Source organism: Sapajus apella, unplaced genomic scaffold (assembly GCF_009761245.1).
Source record: "Sapajus apella isolate SASKATOON/1434 unplaced genomic scaffold, GSC_monkey_1.0 scaffold41, whole genome shotgun sequence".
Taxonomy (NCBI): domain Eukaryota; kingdom Metazoa; phylum Chordata; class Mammalia; order Primates; family Cebidae; genus Sapajus; species Sapajus apella.
Window position 1 is genome coordinate 13,100,987 of NW_022436981.1, and position 23,711 is coordinate 13,124,697.

General features: G+C 34.3%; 1 protein-coding gene across 2 annotated transcripts in view; it reads right to left on the minus strand.

Annotated features, from left to right (window-relative positions):
* HMGCLL1 (3-hydroxymethyl-3-methylglutaryl-CoA lyase like 1) overlaps positions 1-15,350 on the minus strand; it is a 151,810-nt gene extending 136,460 nt beyond the window's left edge. Inside the window, exons 1-2 of one of the 2 annotated variants that reach the window (XM_032299748.1) lie at positions 15,087-15,349; positions 13,251-13,340 (exon numbers count right to left, since the gene is read on the minus strand). In XM_032299748.1, coding sequence (XP_032155639.1) covers positions 13,251-13,340; positions 15,087-15,194 — 198 coding nt within the window. In that variant the 5' untranslated portion in view covers positions 15,195-15,349. Of the gene's footprint in view, positions 1-13,250; positions 13,341-15,086 lie in introns of both variants that reach the window. The other variant, XM_032299746.1, reaches the window with a different exon arrangement.
* Positions 15,351-23,711: the final 8,361 nt, after the last annotated feature.

The following is a 23,711-nucleotide window of genomic DNA, read 5'->3' on the forward strand; positions in this document are numbered from 1 at the left end:
GTCCATAAGCAGTAAATGTTTGCTCTTATGAAAATTGTAACAACTAAAATTTATAAACATTTGGAAAGTATTCAAATGTTTAGTTGATGATAACTAATAAATTATAAATTAGTGGTATTAAAAGTTGACATGGACTGGGGTGGCAAGAGGTGGGGGGAATTAAAGCCAAAATTTAAAAAATAAAACACACATCCTATAGACCAATATAATTAGGTTCTCCTGCAATAATAATACACATAGAGAAACTGTATAAGATATGCCAATGGGAATCCTATATTTTATTGATTATACATAACTTTTTCACACTTATTTTTCATTCCTGGGGAATTAGTGAAATATCATTTTATGGCATAACTCAGCCCATTTTAAACATTTTAAACTTTGTAAAAGTGTTTCCAGCATTCACTTTCTTCTTTCCCTGCTGATTAATAGTAAATGTTTCCAACCACACTATGAATCTAAAGATAGAAGAAGGTTTTCACATGTAGTTTGAATAATCAAAGAACCTGATATGGCTGCATCAAAACTAGCTAAATAGGAGTTCATACAAAATTAATGACAAGGATTATATTTTATTCTCCTTTCGAAACAGTTTGAGAAGCTACTAGACTTCCTCTTCTCGCCTTTAGTAAAAGAGGGAGAGTTGCCTTCAAATATGATGAAGCTCAGGGCTTCCTGAGAGGTCAATAGTGCAGCATCAACATCATAAACTCTGAAGCTCCTTTGGAGAGGAGGAAAGAGGAGCTCTTGAAACAGGGCATTGAAAATTTCTGGCTACCTCAACATTTAGCACGTGCAGCCGTTTTTTAAAATGCTAAACAGAAATGGAAAGGCAGCAAAGCCTCATGAAAGTGTATTCAGTGATAGCATAAATTCAGGTTAAAGTGTTTGGTCATTGTGTGACTGGCTTTGGGCTCCTGAGATGCCTCATTTTCCAAATGGAAGTATACTGAAGCTCTTATCTTAGGGGTGGAGTTGTGGGTGTGAGAACAACTGCCTTGTCGTTATGTTTTTCTATACATTATTTTTTTTATTCTCTGATCAATCAGACCAATCATGTATAATTTGTTGTATTATCTTTTGTTTCTTGTAAAAATGATGGAAAATTATCGTTTTATATGATTCAACCCATATTTTATTAACCAAGACTTTCTCATTAACTTCAAAATAGCACCTCAGCACCTTTTAGGTGACTGTTTTCTTATTCCATTTATTGCCTTATACCCTACACACTGTAATTTCAGAGGGTCTCTTACAAAGAAGATTACATATTCAATGGTTTGAAGCAAAGTCAATGTATTTTCCCGACAGAAGTTATCCAGTAATTTTCATTATGTATATGAAGTTTGCATTATATAACATATGGTATAAATGCAGTAACACGAGTCAATTATACAGGCTCTGATTTTGAGCTACTTTCTGAAGAACTAAGGAAGGATGTATGTATCAGAAATAACATATAATATTTATAAGAGTATTGATGGTGTGGCATGTACAGTTCAAATGAAAAAGGTCATGAAAGTTTCCCCCTCCCAAAAAACACTGGAATAACTTTACAGAGTCTAAATATCCTGTCTCTGTGAGAAGAGTGATTAATTCAGGCTCTTCCACCTTAGCCTGTGAATGTTGGGTCTCAACATGGATTAATGATGGAAGTTGAGCTACTTCAACCTAAGCATTTGTAACCAACTACAATTTGTTTCCTTAAAGTGATGGCTTAATCTAGAACTTGATTAATATGTTCAAAGAAAAAAGTTATTTTTGAATGAGTACTAAATAAATAATTGTATTATTACAACCTAAGTTCCAACTAGTCTATTGACTGACATTATGCGGTGAAAAAAATTCAGGCTTTGGCAGCTGGTGTATGTTAAAGTCCAGCACCTCTGCCAGGTGAGGGGCCTGGAGTGGGTTTAATTAACTCTCAGAGCCTCCATGTCCTTATATTGAAAGTGAGAATAACAGGATCTTCTTTGGAAAACTCTCAAGTGTTCAAAAATTATGTAAAGCCTTTAGCAAAGTCACTGAAATCATTTTGCTATTTGGTAAAGTGGAGTTAATATTACCCTAAGCATATAATTTTCCAGATTCATGTTAATAATACTCTATTCATGGTTAATATAGTATCCCACGTGATGTCAGTTGCAAATGGAGAGCAAATATGTTAAAATAATACTATTGCCCTTATATAATACTTTTTGCTTAAGACAGACTATTGACATTTTATTTAATAAATTGTCACTATATCTTTCCCATCGAAAGGTCAACATCTATACACATTCTTCAAAGAGCAAGTCGATGTAAGGGATCTAGCTCTCTAGAGATGAGTATTTATGCAAGCTTTATGTTTCATCTCCTTTAGCTCAAGTTTTCCTTTCACTATTTTCTAGAGCATACATTTAGCAGAATTATATTGAATTAAATATTAAAATATTGTCATAAGGGAATGGGGGCTAAATGATAGCAGACATTCATGAGTGAAACCCTGAATAACTACATCTGTTTCTCCACAGGTCTTGAAAATGTCTTTTAAACATAGTTCTAAAACCTAGGTAAACAGAGTTCCAAATTACTCTCAGCTTTAACATTTGACCAGGTCCACAGTTTTCTGTAAAATGCAAGGTTTGAACTGTGCTAGATCATTTTTAAATTAAGGAGTTATCGGCCCTTACATCAAAATTCTCAAAAGTAGAAATTGTGTCTAACAAAAATAAGATTCATATTTTGACTTCAACATTAACCTATGATCAGCTTCTATTTCACAGTGAAATAAATACGAGATTGAGTAAAGAATTTAAAAAGTGAATGCCAGACTCTGTACACCCAGTGGGTTACAGATGTATGAAAGTGGTGGCAGAGAGCCACTCCACTTCCTTCAAGATCCAAAAACATTTGGAAGGAAAACCCAGAAGGAAAAATGTCTGACAGACATGTTCTTTTTGGGGCTTCCTGCCTCATTGTTTGCCAAGCTTCCTAGACCCTATTGCTTCTTAATAAAGTTCACTAAAAAGACTTTATGAAATGCTGATTTCATAGAATAAAACTTGTGTTAAAGGCATTTTTATGTAGCTGAAGTTTTCTGCCATCTGCATTTCTCTACTTCACCAATTCAAGGAAGCGTGACTTGGAAAGTTACAAGCGTAAGGTGACATTTGACGCGCTTACTGTTGGTGGAAAAAGGAACCCAAACGCTGAATTCTAAACCAGAGACCATAGCTTAGACATTGCAACAGAGAAGCTGCTTAACCCTGGGGGGATCATTATACCCTTCAATGCTTCTACTCCTTCTCCTGTAAAATAGTCATGTGAACATGCATATATCGTGCACTGTATGAATTAACTTAATAGAAACACAGATATGGGAAAGAAACTAAAAGCTGAATTCTAACTTCTCTGACCTTTACAACAGTAGCCAAGAAAAGAAACAAATAGGCTTTCAAATTTTCTAAAAATGCCACCAGGTTTTAAAGCTAGGCATTATAGTCTAATATGAAAAATAATGGGTAAGAATTAAGCTACTAATTTTACTACTCAAGGATATAGCTGATGTAATTAAATACATATTTTGCCAATCACAAAGGCAGTTAATTGGGCTAAAATCACCTAAAGTTTAATACCAGGAATGTTGGTTATATTTACTTCTATAAATATTTAATGAAGATCTAAATATTTAGGTCCTTGGGGTAACAGAAAAGTAAATAAAATATAGCTACACCCCTTAAAAAGACCTCAACATAACAGTGCAAATATTATATATTTAATAAAGAGATATTTCATTTGATTCAACCATACTGTAAAGGGAACATGAGAAAAACAAGGATGGGTCTCCTAAGTACTATAAAAGTATTGGAGTTGGCCCCTGGGAGAGGTGAAGGATATAAAAAATATATATATATATAGTCAACACTTGTAAAAAGTGAGTGAGCTTTCAAGCTCATCAAATTTGAAAAAAAATATATTTTAAGAAATTATAAGATTATGAGGTCTTAAAATTATTTTTTGTAAAGTGATGATAGCTTAGATAGATGGATGAATATAGATAATAGTTATAAATTTATATGTATTTATACACACATAACTAAATGAATAACTCCTATGATTTTTGCTCCATTAATTCCACCAAAATTGTCCATCATCTTACTCTGAACAGGAATGCCTTCTGTCTATCCAAATCCCAGCTGACCCTCACATCCACCTTCACTACAAAGACTCCTATTGTTATCACTAACTGAATTAAACCGAATTAAAACAAGTTTACAGGCTTGTGCTTTTAAATGAATTACAAGAAAGAATTGCAGGGAAAAAAATAAACGTGATCTGAATAAACAGCAGAATGGAGGAGTAAGCTTTCAAAGAAACACAGCAATAGTGAATGAAAATGTGCCCTGGGCCATGCTCCAAGAGTTCTGTTTCTCATAACACGTTGCCCATCCTCTTCCACAGTGATCCTTACAGCCCTGTTAGCACCAGAGTGCCAGAACCCAGCTCTTCTTCTCTCGCAACCAGGGAAGTAAACCTCAGTTCCTTGTATGAAAAATGTATTTGGAACTCATAGCTCTTGTCCCTTCATTATCGCTTAGTAACCACAGTTTTTGTTTATTTATTTAATTTTCAGAGAATTTTTCTATTCTTGTTATTACTTGGCAGTCATATAAACTATATGGGGGGAGAAATATTTTGAAAATATAAACCTCCATGAACCTAAATAATTCTAAAACTCATCTTCACATAAAATGCTCTTTAAAAAAATAGTCTGATTTTGGAATGAGTGTTTTGGAAACAAAATTCACTAATCGATATTTTCTATAAGAAATAATGTAAAAATTGGCTTATAAATATGGCTAGATCCAAGAGAAGAAATTAAAAAACAGCTGAGTTTACATTTGCAACTAAATTCTGATCACTTAGAAAAGGGAAGATTGTCCAAAAGGAAAGATGGCGACCTTCTGACAATTTAAAAATAATTTCCTGCTGAATGATAATGAATGATTAGGTTCCACCCTGTTGAAAAAATAATCCAAAGATCAGAAGTGGTCTTATTTAAATATCCCTATGTAATTGTTCATCAAATATCACAAAACCAAATATCCATAAGCACAGGAAGATAATCTTGATGCCTCAGGTACCTAATTATATATTTTAAAAGTGCAAATTCTGTTTAAAGGCGTTCAAATTTACTTACATTTTAACTTCAATTTCAACCATACAAAATATTTCCAGGGACTATATTGGGCTCCCCCAGGATGGTAATTTGCAACTTCTACGTAGACTAACAATACATAGTCAGAACAGTGGTAGGAAACTGGAATTCTAAACTTTGTTTTCATTATTAGGGTTTTAACCAGGCTGAATAATCACTTTCAAATCTGAATCTCTATAAAAATGATAGCCTCCAAATACGCAATTTTGCTTTATATCTTTTAAAAACCATGGGTCATATGAGAGTATCCCATGAAGATATGGGTGTGCACAGTCTAGCCCCTGGGTTGATTAGGGAAAGAAATTAAACACATTAAAAAAAAAAAAAAACCAGCTAAACTTGGAAGAGGATAGATACGGAAAGAAGAAAGGGTCAGGGAAAGTTACAGCACAGAGTGAATAAGCATAAAGAAAGCCAGAAGACTTGGAGGAGCTCAGAGCTAATGAAAAAAACAAGAGCATAGAGGAGGGGGAGGGAGGGATGTAAAAGCCAGCTGGAATCTGAGAAAGCAAGAAATACAGGAGCCAACAGAAATCCAAGGACAGAAAGTATTGAAGATTGAAGGAAACAGGAAATTTATTGGAAACCAAGTTGTTTTTCCTTTTGTATCCAATGCAATTCTATTCCAGGCAGAACTCTAGTCCCAACCTCAAAAAGGATAGAAGGGAAGTCAAAACTCATAGCAATCTTTTTTTCATGGGCAGGAGCCAGGAGCTCTGGAAAGACAGATTAGAGGAAGTGTGACCCTTTGACAGCAGATATAGGGGTAGAAGGGTAGCAGCACCATCCAACACAGTGTTTACCAAAATTAAGTTAATTAGAAATAAAGATAATTGGGCTCCAACTCAGAGCTTCTGAATCAAAATGACCTCTATATTTAATAAACACTTTAGGTGACTCTTACCACAAGAAAAGTGTAGGAAGCACTGGTACCATGGTAAAAAGTACAAGCTTTAGAACTAGAACTGCCTGAGTTAAAATCCTGGTCTGCAGTTTATTAGCTGTCTATCACAGGCATATTATTTAACCTTTCTGAAGCATAATTACTAAATCTGTAAAATGGATTATCGTGAGGATTAAATGAGTTACAGGATGGAAACAGGTAGTGCTGGGTTCATACTGAGCATTCAGTAGTGGTAGCTGTATATCTACGAAAGTCCTTATAATGAGAAACTTGTACTAAATAAGATGTTACTTGATTAAAATAAAAAATAAGGAGGGTATAAGATGGCTGTCTCTCTTATGAAGACACAAGGAACACACTTGATAATGTCACAGAGACCAAGCCACACTCCCCTGGGATTCTGGCCTTGTGTTTAGCATGCACTAGCCAGGCATTTCCCTTGAGGAATCAATACGTAAACAGCCTTAAGCTTTCCCTCAAATGTGCCTGTAAGTCAAGTCAAATTAAAGGTGGCTTTAAAAGCTGGATTCTTCATGCTACAGAGACGAGGACTCTCTTAAAATGCACTAAACCCACGACTTGGTTGAGGCTGAGATACCCAGAAAGACTCAGTCACCTCAAGACTACTGAGACGTACTCACTTGATAAGCCACCTCATTTTACAGGCCTGCTTTCTCTAGTCATTTCCCAATATATTATTTCCAAGAATTCCACTCCTTCTGTAGAACCCTGCATAGTTCTCTGACTTTCCTGTTAGAGTAAGATTCAAGTCTTTTTTATTTTACAGCTGTAAACTCAGCTCCATACATAACAAGTTCTATCACATTTTCAGCCTCTATACTGAACAGTTCTATTATATCCTGGCCTTAAAAGAGGTCTCAGTTACCCTTGAGGAAGGCATCTCTCCTGTAACCGTCTCAAGGATAACCTGTCCAGCAGACAGGTTAGTTCTCTATGCTCTGCTTAGTGACTGGAATTAAATCTCCTATTCTTTGCTTAGTGACTGGAATTAAGGATAGCATTTTTAAGTTCCATTATTTCTTGAAAACTGCCACTTCTTTTTACTAATTTAAAAGACCCTGCTTTTGGAATCTATGTGATTTGGCCATACAGTCTTTATCCCTGCTTGATGATTGGTATTCTTCAAATATCAAGACCATTAGAACTTATTTCACCATCATTCCCTTCATCCCAAATCCTGACACCATTCTGCATCGTATAAAATGTCCTGGTGGACTTTCCATCCAATATTTGGTTTTCAGTGAAATCCACTGGACTTTTACTCCATTCTGAACATGATTTATATGGTCATAAAAAGGACTTATTGTTTGTGGCAGCTCACCTATTAAGTCTATGACCACAAATACTGTATTAGTTCATTTTCACACTGCTGATAAAGATATACCTGAGATGAGGTAATTTATAAATAAAAAGAGGTTTAATGAATTCACAGTTCCATATGGCTAGGGAGGCCTCACAATTATGGTGGAAGGTAAAAGGGATGTCTCACATGGTGGCCGGCAAGAGAGAATGAGAGCCAAGCAAAAGGGGAAACCCCTTATAAAAACATCAGATCTCACAAGACTTATTCACTACCATGAGAACAGTATGGGGTGGAACACTCCCATAATTCAGTTATCTCCCACCAGGTTCCTGCCACAATCTGTGGGAATTATGGGAGCTACAAATCAAGATGAGATTTGGGTGGGGACACAGCCAAACCATATCAAATATCTACCCTTTTAACTTTCTAACTTTATTGTGGACATGATTAATCTTTAACCTCAAGTAAATATTACAAGTCTTTGGAACTCCCTACTTTCACCTCATCTGTCAGATGCCTTATATCAACAAAAAGAATCTTGAGAATCATAATATTCCTGGTGCACATTATTTGAAGAATCATGGTGTAATAATTATACAATCTTATTCTCAAGTGAATTTATTCCTTAAAATATATATTTTGCTCTGAATAATAGTATTGATTTAAATATAAAATAAGAATACTGAAAAGACATAAACAGCCTTAGAAATAGGAAATGTAAAATGGTGAGTGAGGCTGATAGATATGGCAGAAAATAGGATAAGCATAATAATAGTCAGATCAAACATGAATTAAAGTTAAATTCATCTAATTAAAGGTACAGAGTAATCATATAAGCAGCTTATAAGACACTTAAAACAACAGAGAAATGGCTATGTACAGTCTTAAAGCACTTATTTTTTTAAAAGCCTAAAATAAATTAGATAATTATTTAAAGAAAATTAAAATACCAATAGTACAAAAGAATTTTCTTTCAAAAAATTGAAATCAATTGGTAGCACATCATACATATGCATAGACAGGTACAAACATATACATATAGTCAAGAGGATAAACAAGTTTAGAAGATGCATCTGAGTAAAGTTATAATGTATAGGAAGATTTATAGAGAGATAGAGAATGTACCCAAATCAGAAAGAGGCAATGGAAAAGATAGATAATACTTATAAGAAGAAGAAAATAGTTTTACCAACTTTAGCTCATAAAAGATTTGATATACATTTATGTCAATAAAGATAAAATATTATAAAGGACCTACTTTATTATTTAACACTTTTAAAAAATATTGAACTCAAAATTTTATTAAAGTTTATTACATATAAAGAGAGAGTAAATAGTGTGTTGTTCTTCAAAGAGCAGATACTAAAATTGGGCATAATATTACCTTTAACATTATTTAGAATATATATTCATTATCTTTATAACTTGTTCTTCATACTAAAAACCATTTGGAATAGTTATTTTTTTCTATGCAGTATTTTTCATGAAGCAGATAATCTTTTTATTCTTTCTTTGGAATTCGAATTGCTAATCTAGTATGCATGTTAGTTGGAATATAACAAGTTCAAGTAGTATGGTAAATGAATATATTTTTACAATGTAAACTAAATTGCACAATTTGTATTTTTAAAGTTAATTTCCTCATTATATAGTTAATCTTTCAATAATGGCTGACTAGCTTGTTCATGATAAACCTCTCACTGACAGCAATTATATTAGTTGGATAAAATATTAAAGAAAAACACTTATCTAATAGTCTCTGAAATTTGGTTAATGAGTATTTCAGCAGCCAGTATACTATGCAGAAGAAAAAAATAAAGTGGTGAGCCCAACAGTCTGCATAACTTTTCTTTTTGAGGCATTTGCCAATTCTGTATCAGCAACTGAGAAGCTGAGACCATCAGAGCTTCCAGGAGCCTTACAGGCTGGAGTGGAAATAGTTTGAATGGTGGTAGAGAACTAAAGCCTATCTTTTAGAAATCATAGAAATGCTTTAACTCAAAATATAACGAACATTAAGACCTCAATAAGTTAGATTAATAGCAAATTAAACAAAAACTGAAGAAGAAATTAGTGGAATGGAACATAAATGAGAGGAAAATGTTCAGACTGAATTTGGAGAAAAAAGAATGAAAAACAGAATGTAAAATATAAATAGGGCACAGAGAAAGTTCTAATATTCTTCAAATTGTAGGCCTAACTGGAGAGGCTTTAAAAGTAAACAAGAAACAGAAACAATGTTTGAAGCAACAGTGGTTAAAAAGGGCCGGGCACGGTCGCTCACGCCTGTAATCCCAGCACTTTGGGAGGCCGAGGCGGGTGGATCACGAGGTCAAGAGATCGAGACCATCCTGGTCAACATGGTGAAACCCTGTATCTACTAAAAATACAAAAAATTAGCTGGGCATGGTGGCATGTGCCTGTAATCCCAGCTACTCAGGAGGCTGAGGCAGGAGAATTGCCTGAACCCAGGAGGCGGAGGTGGCGGTGAGCCGAGATCGCGCCATTGCACTCCAGCCTGGGTAACAAGAGCAAAACTCCGTCTCAAAAAAAAAAAAAAGGTTAAAAAGTTGCAAAATGCGAAACTCAACAAACATCCAGTCATAGATCCAAGAAGTGTTACACATCATTAGCTGATAAATACAAAAGAAAGTATGTCTATACATGCCATAGTCATACTATGAGAAAGCAAATACAAAGAGAAGAGAATGAAAGATAAATTATCAAAGGACCAAAAATAAGACAAATAGCTGATTTCATTGTCTCTGGCTTCCACTGCAACTGTTGAGAAATCTGCATTTGTACTGCTATCATGTCTTATAATTTTTTAGATAAAATTAAGTTTATAGTAAATATTTATTTATATTTATAAACATGTGTGTGTATATATATACATAGTAGTGTATATGTATGTATATAATTTCAAAGAAAGAAAAACAATATTAGTACATATTTTTACTAAAGAAAATATTGAAACAAATACTTCTGGTTGAAGGTAAACAATCTAAAAGTAATCTAATGGAAGAATGGGGATGAAGAAAGAAATACAGAGAAAAGAGAAATTAGGTGCATAAATATGAATGGACATTGACTGTATACACATGTATTATAAATATACCATATAGGTAATATATGAAAACAAAAATATAAAAGGCAGAAGACAGCAAATGAAGTTAGAGTCATGTTTAGATTTTTATTAAGTTATAATAGTACTAATATATTATTTTAACAAGCCATGGTTTTATGTTGACATCTTACAGACAGCAATTAAGAGTATACTAAAAAAAAAAGTATCACTAACATGTCAATTCAGGAGGAAAATGAGAAATTAAAATGCTACATAATTTCAAAAGAAGCTGGCAAAGAATAAAAAATGGTAAGAAGACAAATAAAGAACATATGAGACAAATAGAAAACAGTATGATGGCAGTTTGGTCCCTGTCCAAAAATTCTTCCTCAAACACCCTAAGATATTTAGTAAATGTACTAAGAACTACATCATTGCAAGCTAAAAATATAAAGTTACATTAGCTTCCGATTACATTTAAGCAGAAATATAATACATTTAAATTCCAGAGACCCTTTAGCACCAATCATAATTTTTGCTGACAGCAAATGTAACATAAAGGATCAGAATTGAATATAAACTAACTATAAATTTAATCTCACATAATCTACAATTTTATTTTTAGAAATATAATAGGCTTGAAACATTGTTTATATTAGAATTTAGGTCTTTGGAAATTTTATTTTTGCAGAAGCGCGTTAATATGTGAAGAGATTAGGTTATTGCTTAAGGAACTCTTGAAAATCAAAGGGGGAATCTCTTCCCTAGGAACATTAAATGTAATCAAAACTTTAAAACATACCAATTAAGCCAGCTTCATTATACTCTTTTTAAAAGAGACAGCTAAAGAAAATAAAACATTTTCTAAGAGATATCTTGAATTACAGAATGAGCAATTTTAATTTCTTGGTCTATTAAGGGAGTTTTCTGCAAAACTACTGTCATTAGCAAAAACATAGAGACCCAAAAAATTTACTTAGTGTATCTGTGGTAGAATAAGCCTTTTATTCATATTTATTCTTTTGATATTTGATAATACATTCTTAAACTTCCAATATGTCTATGTGTTTATATGCACACATACAATATTTAATTCTAATAATTTATCAGGGATATGTGATCTCTAATATGTAAACTGAAAAATAAACATCTGGTCATGCTCTTGCACAAACAAAATCATGGGATAAGTTAGCAGAAAAATATCTAGGTTTTCAACTTTTTATTGCACACATGCGAAATTAAAAAACAGAACATTCTGTGTTCTAACTGCAATCAAATCATTTCATATCACAGGAGTCAGGTTGATTCATGATTCTCTCTGCCAGATTCAACAATAGAGAATTGATTAAGCTCTCTGCAGTCTTGACAGACCCCAGAAATCATTTTCACCTCATCCCTCCATTAAACCACTATTAGGTCCTATGAGACAAAAAGGTAAAAGAAAAACAGTAATAATACTCATTGATTGGTGCTAAGACCAAACTCTATTTATACCACGTCTCCAATTCTCATTGATCTTGTATTAATTTAGCAAATATTTACCATGATGCTATAATGTGCCAATCATTTTGTTGGACCTTGAACAAATGCTATGAAGAATTTCACGGTGTTCATAGGCATGTGATGCTAATGGCCTATAAGAGAAAACATTCATTCATTTGTTCATTCAACAAGTATTATTGACCTTTAAAAATCAACCAGACATTCTGATAAGTGTTGAGAATCCCATGGCAAATTGCTTCCTTACTTTCATTGTGCTTAATGTCTGCAAAGTAATTAAATATCAAGTAATCATAAAAATATAGAATATGTATTATATATAATAAATATACTGCTATGCAGTAAAAGTATAACAAAAGCTTCTGGCATTGAGAGTCTGGGAGAGATTTCATGAGAAGGTAACAGGCAAGTTGAGGGCTGAAGATTAATTAGAAATTAATTTGTTAAAAATAACCTTCCTAACAGAGACGAAAGTAAGCAAACACTGTGGTTCCAGAGGGAACACAGTTTATTAAAGAACTCAAAGAAGGCCACTGTGGCTACAGTGGCAAGAACAAAAAAGAATAGCTTAAGATGATGTTGCTGAAAGGTGCAATGAAAAGATCATTTGAGGTTTAGAGAACACGTTAAAAGTTTTGGTGTTTATTCCTTAAAGCAATGGAAATTTACAGACGGTTTTGAAATGGGGAGGGAAATAGTATTATTTTCTTTGAAATAGGGAAAACTTTCCAACTAGCTATATAGACATCAGGTTGAAGAGGGATTCCTGGAAAGTAAGAAGACTACTGTAACAGCCCAGTTATCTGTATGAAAGATAATGCCATTTTAAAATTGAATGGTGCTTTGAAGTTGGGAAAAGGTATAGATTTGAAAGAAATTCAAGAAGTAAAACTGCAGGACTCAGTGATACATTGGGTGTGAGGGAAATGAAAGAAGATAGTTTCTGGTGTATGCTTGTAGAATTGAATGAATTATGATGACATTCCATGCAATAGGAAATACTGGAGAAAGTCCAGTGTTGGAAGGAGTAGAACATAACTAAAAATTTGAAAATGTTGAGTTTGAGTTGCTTTTGAGATACCCAAGTGATGATGTCAAATGAGCAGCTGACCATCTAGACTGAAATTCAAGAAAAAAAATGGGAATGTAAGTCTAGAAAACACTGGTGCACAAACAGTAACCAAAATAGTGAGTGTAGTCACTCACACTCACAGTAGGAAGAGTGTAGATGGTGATGGGGAATCTGGATATTTACCCAGTGGATAAAAGCCACGTAACCTGCCAAGGTGACTGAGAGACCAGAGACATAGGGCTGAAAGCAGTGAAGGTTTGTTAGATCAGAAGTCTAGGAAGATAAAGTTTGAAAAGCCAGGTGTCAGATGTCAGTGCTGCTGTGAGCTCAAATAGGATGAGACAGAAAAATATTACAATTCAACAGTATTGAAACTAAAACAGAATTATTTTAAAAATTCCTGAGAACACAGAAAAAGGGGCATAACTCTGGAGGGATAAAAGAGCTGGACAAAAAAACAATTTAAATCTGTACTTGCGAAACAACTAGGAGTTTCTAGGCAAAGCAGTTGGTGAGTAAAAAGGCAATATTTATAGAAGGCATATTATTTCTTCAGAAAGGGACAAAAAGTCTTCCTTAAGCTGATGAATGTCCCAAAATTTTATTTTTCAGGAATCCTACTCATTTTAATTTAACCTGCTTCCATATCTTAATAGGGCAAAGAAGACATCCTTACCTGTTCTATCATTGTCCCTAAAACCCACAAACTGTATAAATCAGAAAATAAAGTGGGAGAGATAAATATAGTATTAACTCAAAAAAGTTATATAAAGTCTCAGACTTAGGAAATATAAGTAAAGAATTCCTGATTAAATAACAGCCTGAATTTAAAAAGTCAAGAACATCAAGATAAAAGTTACAACAGGAAGGCCAAAACAGAATGTAGGAAAATTAAATAACCATGTTAACATGTGGGAAGATAAAGAATAACTTTTCCCCTCTACCGCCGTCATCAACAGGTTTTAGATTAGATGACCACAGCCATCTTTTAAGCAATGAGAAGCAAAATACCTTCTAAAGAACACAAACACTGAATTCTAATTTGTGGACAGAAGATTGCAATATCACATATGATACACCAAACTGATAATACACAATAGAAAATGAATACCTTATATGAGAATAGTTGATTTAAAGCCACATAGTACAATTATGCTTACTGACAGAAATATTACAATGACATAAGAAATTTTGTTCACAAGTCAAATCGGAAATAATCTGCATCCAACACATGTAGTTCAACAACAAAAAGTCCTCACAGTGCTCCTCGTTCACTCCGTTTCAACATTTTCATAACAAATATCATTTAATATTTTGTGGAATTTTAGATTTTCAGCTTTTTAAATGAAAAAGTTAATTTCTTTATCTGACACCTTTTCTTTATCTGACACTGGTTGAGAGTGCATTAAATCATAGTATTAGGTTGCCTATTGCCTTAACATGGGCTTTCAGGAACAACGTGGGAATAGTTTTAGTCTGAAATTGCTGTTATTTACACTTTCTTGCAAGTTTGGTGAAATTTGTTGAGGCACAAATACATTTGAGATAATTAATGTTCTGATGGATTATTTCATCCTGCTATGTGTTCTTAACCTTCTACTGGTTTCATTCCTTTTTCTGCCTCACATTGTGACAAATGTGTCGTCTTACACAGTACAAGGAGCTTTGAGAATAAGGACAGTATCCTTGAAGGAATACCTATGAATACAAATCGTATTACGTAACGCATCCCTTTCCAGGAAAACACCAAGAAGGAATTGTTTCCTTTAGGCAACCAGTAAACGGTCACAGGTAGGGATTTTGCTGGGTCTAATCTATAGAGGTGGGTCGTTACATTGACAGAGGAGAGATGATGGGAAACCATTTAAGGGGTGGGGCCTGACACGACAGAGCTGCTGCGGGAAGGTCCCTGGGGTGAGGAGGTGACACAAAGGGAAGTGGGCACCAAAAGGCTGCAGGGAGAGAGGCTGGCTGTCAGTGCGCATGAGGGTGGGGACACCCTGGGCCGCGAGGTGGTACCTGCGCGGGGTCGAGCGCCCCTGCCACTGAATCCCCGATCCAGAGATGCTCCCGGAGAAGCTGCTGGTAGCTGAGGCAGTGCTTCACCGCAGATGGCACATTCCCCATGGCGGAGCCTGGGGCGGCAGTCGGCAAGGGGAGGGAGACTAGAGGAGGATGAGGGGCGGGCACCGCGCTGGGAAACTGCACCAGCTCGGGAGCGCGCCCCTCCGGTGCACGGGCTGTGAGGACCAGAGCTGCTCTGCGCACTGCGGCGGCGCGCCGAGAGGGCGGGGAGCAGGGCGTGGCAGGTGGCTGCGCCCGGGGCAGCGGGTCCACCGGGCACCTACGGCAATCGTCAGAGGTGCCAGGCACCTAAACATGAAAGAAAGGAGCTGAGCCAGAGGATGTTCAGCGGTGGCGCATTTCCTGCACTACACTGAGCGTCAAGGGCTGACTGCGTCTGCACATGCCCACCTACTTCTCACCTGGTTCAGATCAGGTGTAGAAGAAAAGGGATCTAAAATAAAAGGAGGGGGCATGCATTTTTGTGTTAGTGAGTTTGTTCATTCTCAGCTGCAGCCTTAGGTGCTCAAGTGTAGATTTGCTCACCATTGAGCTCACGGAGTTCATGTTTTATAACAATAAGCTCTATTTAAAAATGCTTTTGTATATATACACACACTTATATACACACACACATATATGTACATACACACACACAAATAGATATAAAACAGGTTGCTATCTTGTGTTTCTTTGGTCCCAGATGCGCGCGCACACACACACACACACACACACACATATGTATGTATATATATATATATAATCAAAATCATTACTTTTAATAATTTTCTAAAATACAGCATGTTATTTATTGAGAAAGAAGTAGGTAGCTAGAATACGATTTTATGAATGTTTGTATTTATCATTATTTTATTAATTTGCCAAAACAGCATGACAGTGGAAATCCTCCACTATAGCTCTATTTCTGTCAATTTCTCTTTATATTTCGTAAGCTTTTCTTTGTACATGCGAAGCAAATAATATACAAAGTAATATTTACATGGTTGGTAATTTGCCTATATAAACTATCTTTGATGAAGCTGTTTATTTTCTATAGGAATCTTTCATTTTACTTTTGTTTGACTGGGATTTCTAATGGATTTAACTTGATGGTGCTAAGATCTGTTTTTTTGTTAACATCTTAACTTGGAGTCTCATAATGATATAATAAATATAGAACTTAAAATGATGCATGATGGCACTTGCTTTCAATCTTCTTACAGAGATTTACTTTCTTACTCACAGAACCAGGTGAACTTTTTTTCATCTCTCATATGTGGAATGGTCTTTTGAGACCAGTGGTTCATATTTATGGCCCAGTCAGGTACCCAGACTTACATGTCCATTGGCTTAAATGTACATTTCCATGCTGTGCTTAAAACCTCAGATCCTGACTATCAAGGCCTGTGCCTTCTTGTGATCCTCTTGGCAATACTTAGCTTCTGAGATTGTTCTTGATATCAGTGTTTGAGGGGAGGGGAAGAATCTCCCTGATAAACTCCATATTTGCCAGAATTCTGACATGAAACTTTTTTCTGAGTATTATATTTGTTCCATAATTTTCCATGTATTCTGGAGTTCCTATCACTTCTAAAAGTAAAGGTAGGGAACAAGAGACGCTAAACAGAACTAAGAACACTGGATTTAACTCAAAAAGCCTGTGAAACTCATGATTTAGTTCTGATGTCTTGACTAATCCACAAGAAGGAAAACTAAACAGAAGCCACGTGTTCTACACTTACTCCCATTCTTCTCCCTATGTCTTCTCTGTGTAAAATGACCACGATAAATTACTACTGTATCGTAAATTACAGGGTTGTTCATTGCCTGTAATCTAAACAAAGGGTCTCAAAAACAGAGTGAGGAATGATTTGTGTTTCAGAGATCAGTCAACCCCAAACTAGGTAGACTGAATATATCAGTTGTCTTAAGTGGCAAGTACTTCGGTGAGAAGGGTCTAGTTAAAACAGGTTGCTATCTTGTGAGTTTCTTTGGTCCCAGAGATGGCTATTTGAAATTCTCTATGCTGACAGCATGGATAGAATCAGAAGCAAGTGAAGGAATGGAAGTTCTTATAGTAACAAATGCCAAACTGACATGTAGCCAAGATGCTTACTGAGCAGGGATAAAAGACACATATGGTGAATCTCAAACAATGATTCCATAGAACTTTGGCAAGTATTACAAGAGCAATGTGCTACAGCCTTAAGCAATAAAAAAGAAAGCATGAGAACAACTTGGTTACCAATACCAAATGATTACCTAAGGGGAAAGAAGCTTTCATCGTATCAGTTTTATCGATGACAATTTTAGCTATCTTCTCACACATGTTATGTCTGGCTGATCTAAATTGATGAGATGGTTAACAGAGTGTTTAAAAACATTCTTGGCGTTCGGTTACTGAAATCAAAGTTCCATTAACAATAGCATTGTTCTGAAACAGAGCATTCTTTTCAGAATAAGTCATGGGTTCTATTTTACCACAATGACAAGCCACCCCAGGTGATGAGTACCTGGCACCAAATACTGAAATCAGAACAAAGCCATAAACCACATTTCTCCAGATGTAGGAGTCTATTTATTCTCTCACTAATTCAGAAGGATCCAAAAGCATCAGCTTTGCCAACCATATTGCAAAATAAAAGTCACAGACATGAACCATTCATTAACTAGGTTTACTTTGTTAGATGCCTGCAGTCCACATATTTTTTGCCAACAGATGTGAAAGTATTTTTTATTCCAATAACTACAAACTCAAACTTTACTTGGAAAATATTTTAACGATTAGTTGATACTGGTGGGTTATAATAGACACAATCTTAATAGGTAAACTATATTATCTCTTATCCAGAAGTTATATCACACTTTGAAACTGTATCGAGTACTAGTGAATGAGGATATAATTCAATATCAACTATGATTACAAAGCATTTAGCATTTTGCTTTGCACATAGTAAGTGCTCAATAACTCAGCTTTCTTTTGCCTTTCATTGAATCAAATTCATCCATTGTTAAGAAGACATATGTAACGTTGTTCCAGCTAATGGGAATCTGTTAAAACCAAATTTAATGATTTCTATAGGACATTTGTTTTGTTCACTACAGATGTTTTTAAAATGTAATACTCACTAGCTAATGAAAATAAGTATGAATATATATTTAATATTAAAATATGCCTTCTTGGCTTTAAATACCTCACATGCCAGTGGCAGCATCTGAAGAGAAATAACTAAAATAAAAGAATGCAAAGCATATCTATTTTAATTAGAGAAGTATAAGAAATTAAATACTAAAGCTGTAGGATCTAGCTACAAAACATTACTTAAAGTATAATTTGCATATTCATCAAATGTGAATTGAATAATTAATGCCTAATAAATACAGGATCATATAATGCTATGTGGAGGGTAATGATGAACAAGGTAGTCAACACAAGAAGCTTCTAATCTAGTAGTGAAATATAATGTGTAAATATCTAAAAATAGGGCAGTATGTTGAGAAGTGCCAAGCGGCAATATAAGTTTAGAACCATAGAAGTAAAGGCAGTAGGTTCCTTGTTTAGCTGTGATAATAAGAAAACACCTGAAGGAAGGAGACTGCATTATAGAGGATTGGGTAGACAGAACATATCATGATGAAGAGACAGTGCAGGGGAGGGCTGAACAAGAGCAACTGAACACAGCCTCATGATCACCAAAAACTATCAAAAGGTGGAAATCACTTTTTAATAAAAATCTTCCTAAAATTATCTGATTTAATGAGATTTTTATCTCATGATTATTTCATGGGTTGTTAAAATATTCCTAAAGGATGATTTTACTTTTGTTTGACTTGGATTTCTAATGGATTATACTTGATGATGTCAAGATACTATAGGTAAAGTGATAATTTTTATTACTCCACAGATAAACATAAGCACATACATTTTAACATATGTACTAAAGACACTAAAGCATTTATTTTGCAGTTCTGTTTTAGATGTCTTAACGTGTTCCATGCCTGTTCTCAAGGGCAGAGAAGGAAAGATAGTATTCATTAAGTGCCTAAACCTATGAAGCACTTCAGTGGATATTTTAATTAAGTGTATGAATTGTCATCTCCATTTAACATATGAGGAAACTGAGACTTAGAGAACTTGAACAAACTATTCAGAAGTAACAAGGACTTTCAAAAAGTACTTTAAAAATTAAGCCTTTGCTCTTTGTCATCTCATTATTTTCAAGAATAAATAATAAAAAGACACTTCTTATATGCATGGTCATTTCCTGTGTGTAATATCTGTTAGCAAAAGAAACCTTTGCTCAGAGATGTTAAATTTTTTCCAAGAGAGCTACTTTAGAGTAAGAACTTAAATTCAGTCTTCTGATTCTTCATTCTAGAGATTTACACACTATATGAAAGACCCAATCTTGTACTAAATATGAAGCCCAAGAATCTTTGCAGATCTGATAACATCATAAGTACTATCCACGAGAAAATCAAAGTGAAAGAACTGTTAATATCTTCAGCACCAATCAGTGTTCTGTCTTCTTCTAGGGTTTAAACTTGAGTTCTAAGTTAAACTTACAGAGAGGCACTTCATCTTGATAATCGTGCCTGGTGGGGGTGGGATTTCTCTTTTGTAAATCATGCAAGCCATGTTTTTTATGGCTATACGTTTATCAAAACATCTATGTATCAGATAGGAATTAAGATTTTTGAGTTCCTGTTCACTTTTTTTTTGTTTCTTTTTTTTTATCCTTTTTGTGGCCTGGCATACTCATTAATACATTTTCCCACATATCTTGTGGTTTGGTTTTGTTTTCCCAAACTAATGAAGTTTTACTCTGCTACTTAAAGAAGTTTTTTTTTTTTTTTCCATTAGAGAAAACATAATTTTCTTGCCAAAACTTTCCCAAAGTTCCCATGGAAGTACAATTCTCTAAAGAATTCATTAAAATGATTGGATAATGGAATCCTTTTCTTACTAGAATGCCATCACTCCAAGAACATTTTAGTTGAATATTATAAGGGCAGAAACTTATAACAGTGCTTTATCAACTGGTATTATTCAATGTCCTATATTTCACTAATCTCAAATCGCCACTAAATTTACACATGAAAATGCACCAATATGGAGTCATTACTTTTCAAGGCGGTAATCTATAGGTATTCTGTAATAAAATACTAATTTTTATAAATTTCAGATTATATTTGGAAAACTTTTTGCTCATTCACTTACAGCTTGAAATTACTCAAAAAATTATAAGCCAATGCTAAAGACCTGAGAGGGAAGAATGTCAGGGAGAGATAGAACAATAGGCCTAAAGCAATATTCCTCAGATTCCCTTCTTCCCACTTAATTTCTGACCCCATTAGGAAGACACTCCTCTATTGTCTTTCATTTTGCCATTTTCTCTTTTAATTTATTTACTACCATTTATTACCTTAATTCTTATACTATTCTCTCAGAAACTTTTCTCTATTGCATAGTTATAAGTTCATGAATATATCTGATTCTTGGTAACTCATAGTTTCTTAACAAAAGCTTAAAAGATATGGATTGACTAAGTTAGGATTAATGAAGGTTATGGGCAACATTTTGAGAATGTTTGTTGGTCTTTATGCTTCATCTTCAACAAGAGAATAGCTTAAATTGGTGTTTTTCAACCTCAACACTATTGACATTTTGGGCTTGATCATTCTTTATTGTGGGTGATGTCCTGTGCATGGTAGGGGTTTTAGCTGCCTTCCTGGCCTTTACTCACTAAATCCCAGTAGCCTCTGAGATATGGCAAGCAAAAATATCTTTGGACATTGCCAGATATCCCCTGGAAGGCAAGATCATTCCTAGATGAGAACCACTGGTTTCAATGATGATAATGAGGACTGTTACTAACATCTGCTGAGCATTTTTCAAGTGCCATTCTAAATATTTAAGTGCAAGCAGTCTAATTCATGAGAAGGGTCTTATGATTCCTATTTTACAGATGAGACTATTTGAGCACAGAGAAGTGAGCCAAGTTACTACCAACACATGGCTAGTAAGTAAGAGAGCCAGAATTCAAACCCAAGAAGTCTGACATGTGACCCTACTTTTTAAGTTGTGGGGCTATGGCTGTCTAACTAAAATTACACTAAGTTAAAGTAAAATCTATAAAAAACATGCATCATATAAGGTTAAATTTTTTCCCATGATTTAAAACATTAAAACCTTGGAAAGGAGACTTCCTACAAATTCAAAACCTCCCTAGATAAGTAAGTTTCCTTATTCCCTTCATCCTGTTCATTGAGCTGTTGAGAGCCCATCAAACCTCAGATTCCCCAGACAGATATTTAAAGACCAGGTCAAGAAGTCAGATTCCTGGGATCACATCCTTACAGAACCATATTCATGAGTATGAGACCCATGAACATCATAAAGCTGCTTACATGTTTTATTGCTTTATAATCATCATTGAAATATTACAACATGTTTTTTAGCACCATTAGTTAAGAAGAAAACAATTAAATTTAGTTTTTTAGAATTTATCCAATGTTTCCCAGCATTCAAACTCATTTCCTTTTAACATTTTACAAATAACTGCCAGCAAAATAATATTTATTTTTTTTTACCTCTCCATCTGAACTGCATGTGGCAGAAGTGATATTTCTACTATCACTTATATAAATGATGCTGTGGGATAACAAAAACTATCCCACAGCATAATTTATAAAGGTTGCATTTTTGTAAGCACTTTGTCTTCAGAAAATGTAAATTAGCTTGTTTTAAACCTGTTTTAATTAGTTTTGGGCTTGCCATAAAAATTTTAAAGTAATATGGTGTAAAGACCAAGGTTTCATATCTAATCAAACACAACTAATATATATAATGTGAAATACATGGTATATATTACTTTCCAAGTTTCTTGGACAGTTGATTGAAATAGTAATAAGAATGTATACTTAACTTACATTTCCATGTGCCAGACACTGTCCTAACAGTTTCTTATTAGCTAATTTATTCCTCATAATAATCAGTTAGGTTGGTATTTTTAATATCCCCATTTTGGAAGTAAAAAATCAGAACCACAGAAAGGTAAATTACTTGACTAAAGTCACATTGCTAGTAAGTGATTTAGCTGGTTTGTAAACCTAAATGATTTGGCATCAAAATGGTTCTGGTTATTACTTATATATACTGCCTTCCTAAAGAAAAGAAATTATTACCAAACATATTATTCATCATTTTGTTAGATGAATCAAATTAGAATATGTGTCTTTTACAGATACTGGAGAAAAAATATGTTTAGTCTCCAAATTGTACCACCTATGAAATTCTTGGCAGCAGAGAGTAAGAATTTTCTCTTACAAAGAAATGAATTAATAATTATAAAAAATTTTGAATCTAATGATTTTGAATTATTACTTAGTTAATTTATTTTTCTTCTTTCCATCTCACTAGTTCAAATGTCTGTTTCCCCATGTCATCACATTATCTAGGTCATTGAGAACACATGTCCCAGTTTTCTGGTTCAGGTCTAGTTTACACTATGTTGGTGTCCTCTACTGTTCAGAATTTCCTGAATTTATCATTTTTAACCAAGAATTTTGCTTAATAATTATATTAAAATGAGCCAAGGTGAGTTAGGTCAACCTCCACATTGTACTTCCAACTTCTGCTACAATCTCTTCTTGAGTATGTGAAACATTTGTTCTGAGGATGGAGTTCTCACTTTAACACATGGTTAAATGTGCAGAAAAACAAACAACAAATCTCTTTCTTTACTTAATCATTTCCAGATGCAACATATCTACTTATGCCCTTTCAAGTACAGCATGCAGGGTGCCAGCTGATAAAATGTGATTTGAGACAAGCAGCTAGGGAGACCTAACTCCCTCGGGTATTGGGTGGTGATGGTGGGAGAAGAAATCTATCCTGTTGGCCTGATGGTCCCTTAGTTTAACAGCAAGTTGTCCCATGACCTGTGCCTAGTGTTATGAGATGCTTGAAGCTGTCAGGACACTAATCTTCTTGGTCAGAGGGAAATACTTAATATTACAACACAGGTATACATGAATTGCATGAGGAGATGAAGGCTAAGCAGTCCTGTTATTAAGCATATGAATAGTAAACCCTCTGGATATTGTGTTGCCTTTTTTTAAAAAAAATTTATTTTTCAGTGTAAATCTACAACTGTTTTTTTGGTTTTTAATTTCTGTTAATACTTTCTATTTTGCAGTAAAATATTTCAATGATAATTTCTTAGAAAAATAGAAATGTACATTAAAAAATAAATTTATAGTACTAAATGCCCACATGAGAAATGAGTAAAGATCTAAAATTGACACTATAAAGTCACAATTAAAAGAACTAGAGGAGCAAGATCTAACAAATTCAAAAGCTAGCAGAAGACAAGATATAACTAAGATCAGAGCGGAACTGAAGGAGATAGAGACACAAAAAAAATCTTCAAAAAAATCAATAAATCCTAGAGCTGGTTTTTTAAAAATATCAACAAAATAGATAGACCACTAGCCAGAGTAATAAAGAAGAAAAGAGAGAAGAACCAAATAGATGCAATAAAAAATGATAAAGGGGATATCACCACTGATTCCACA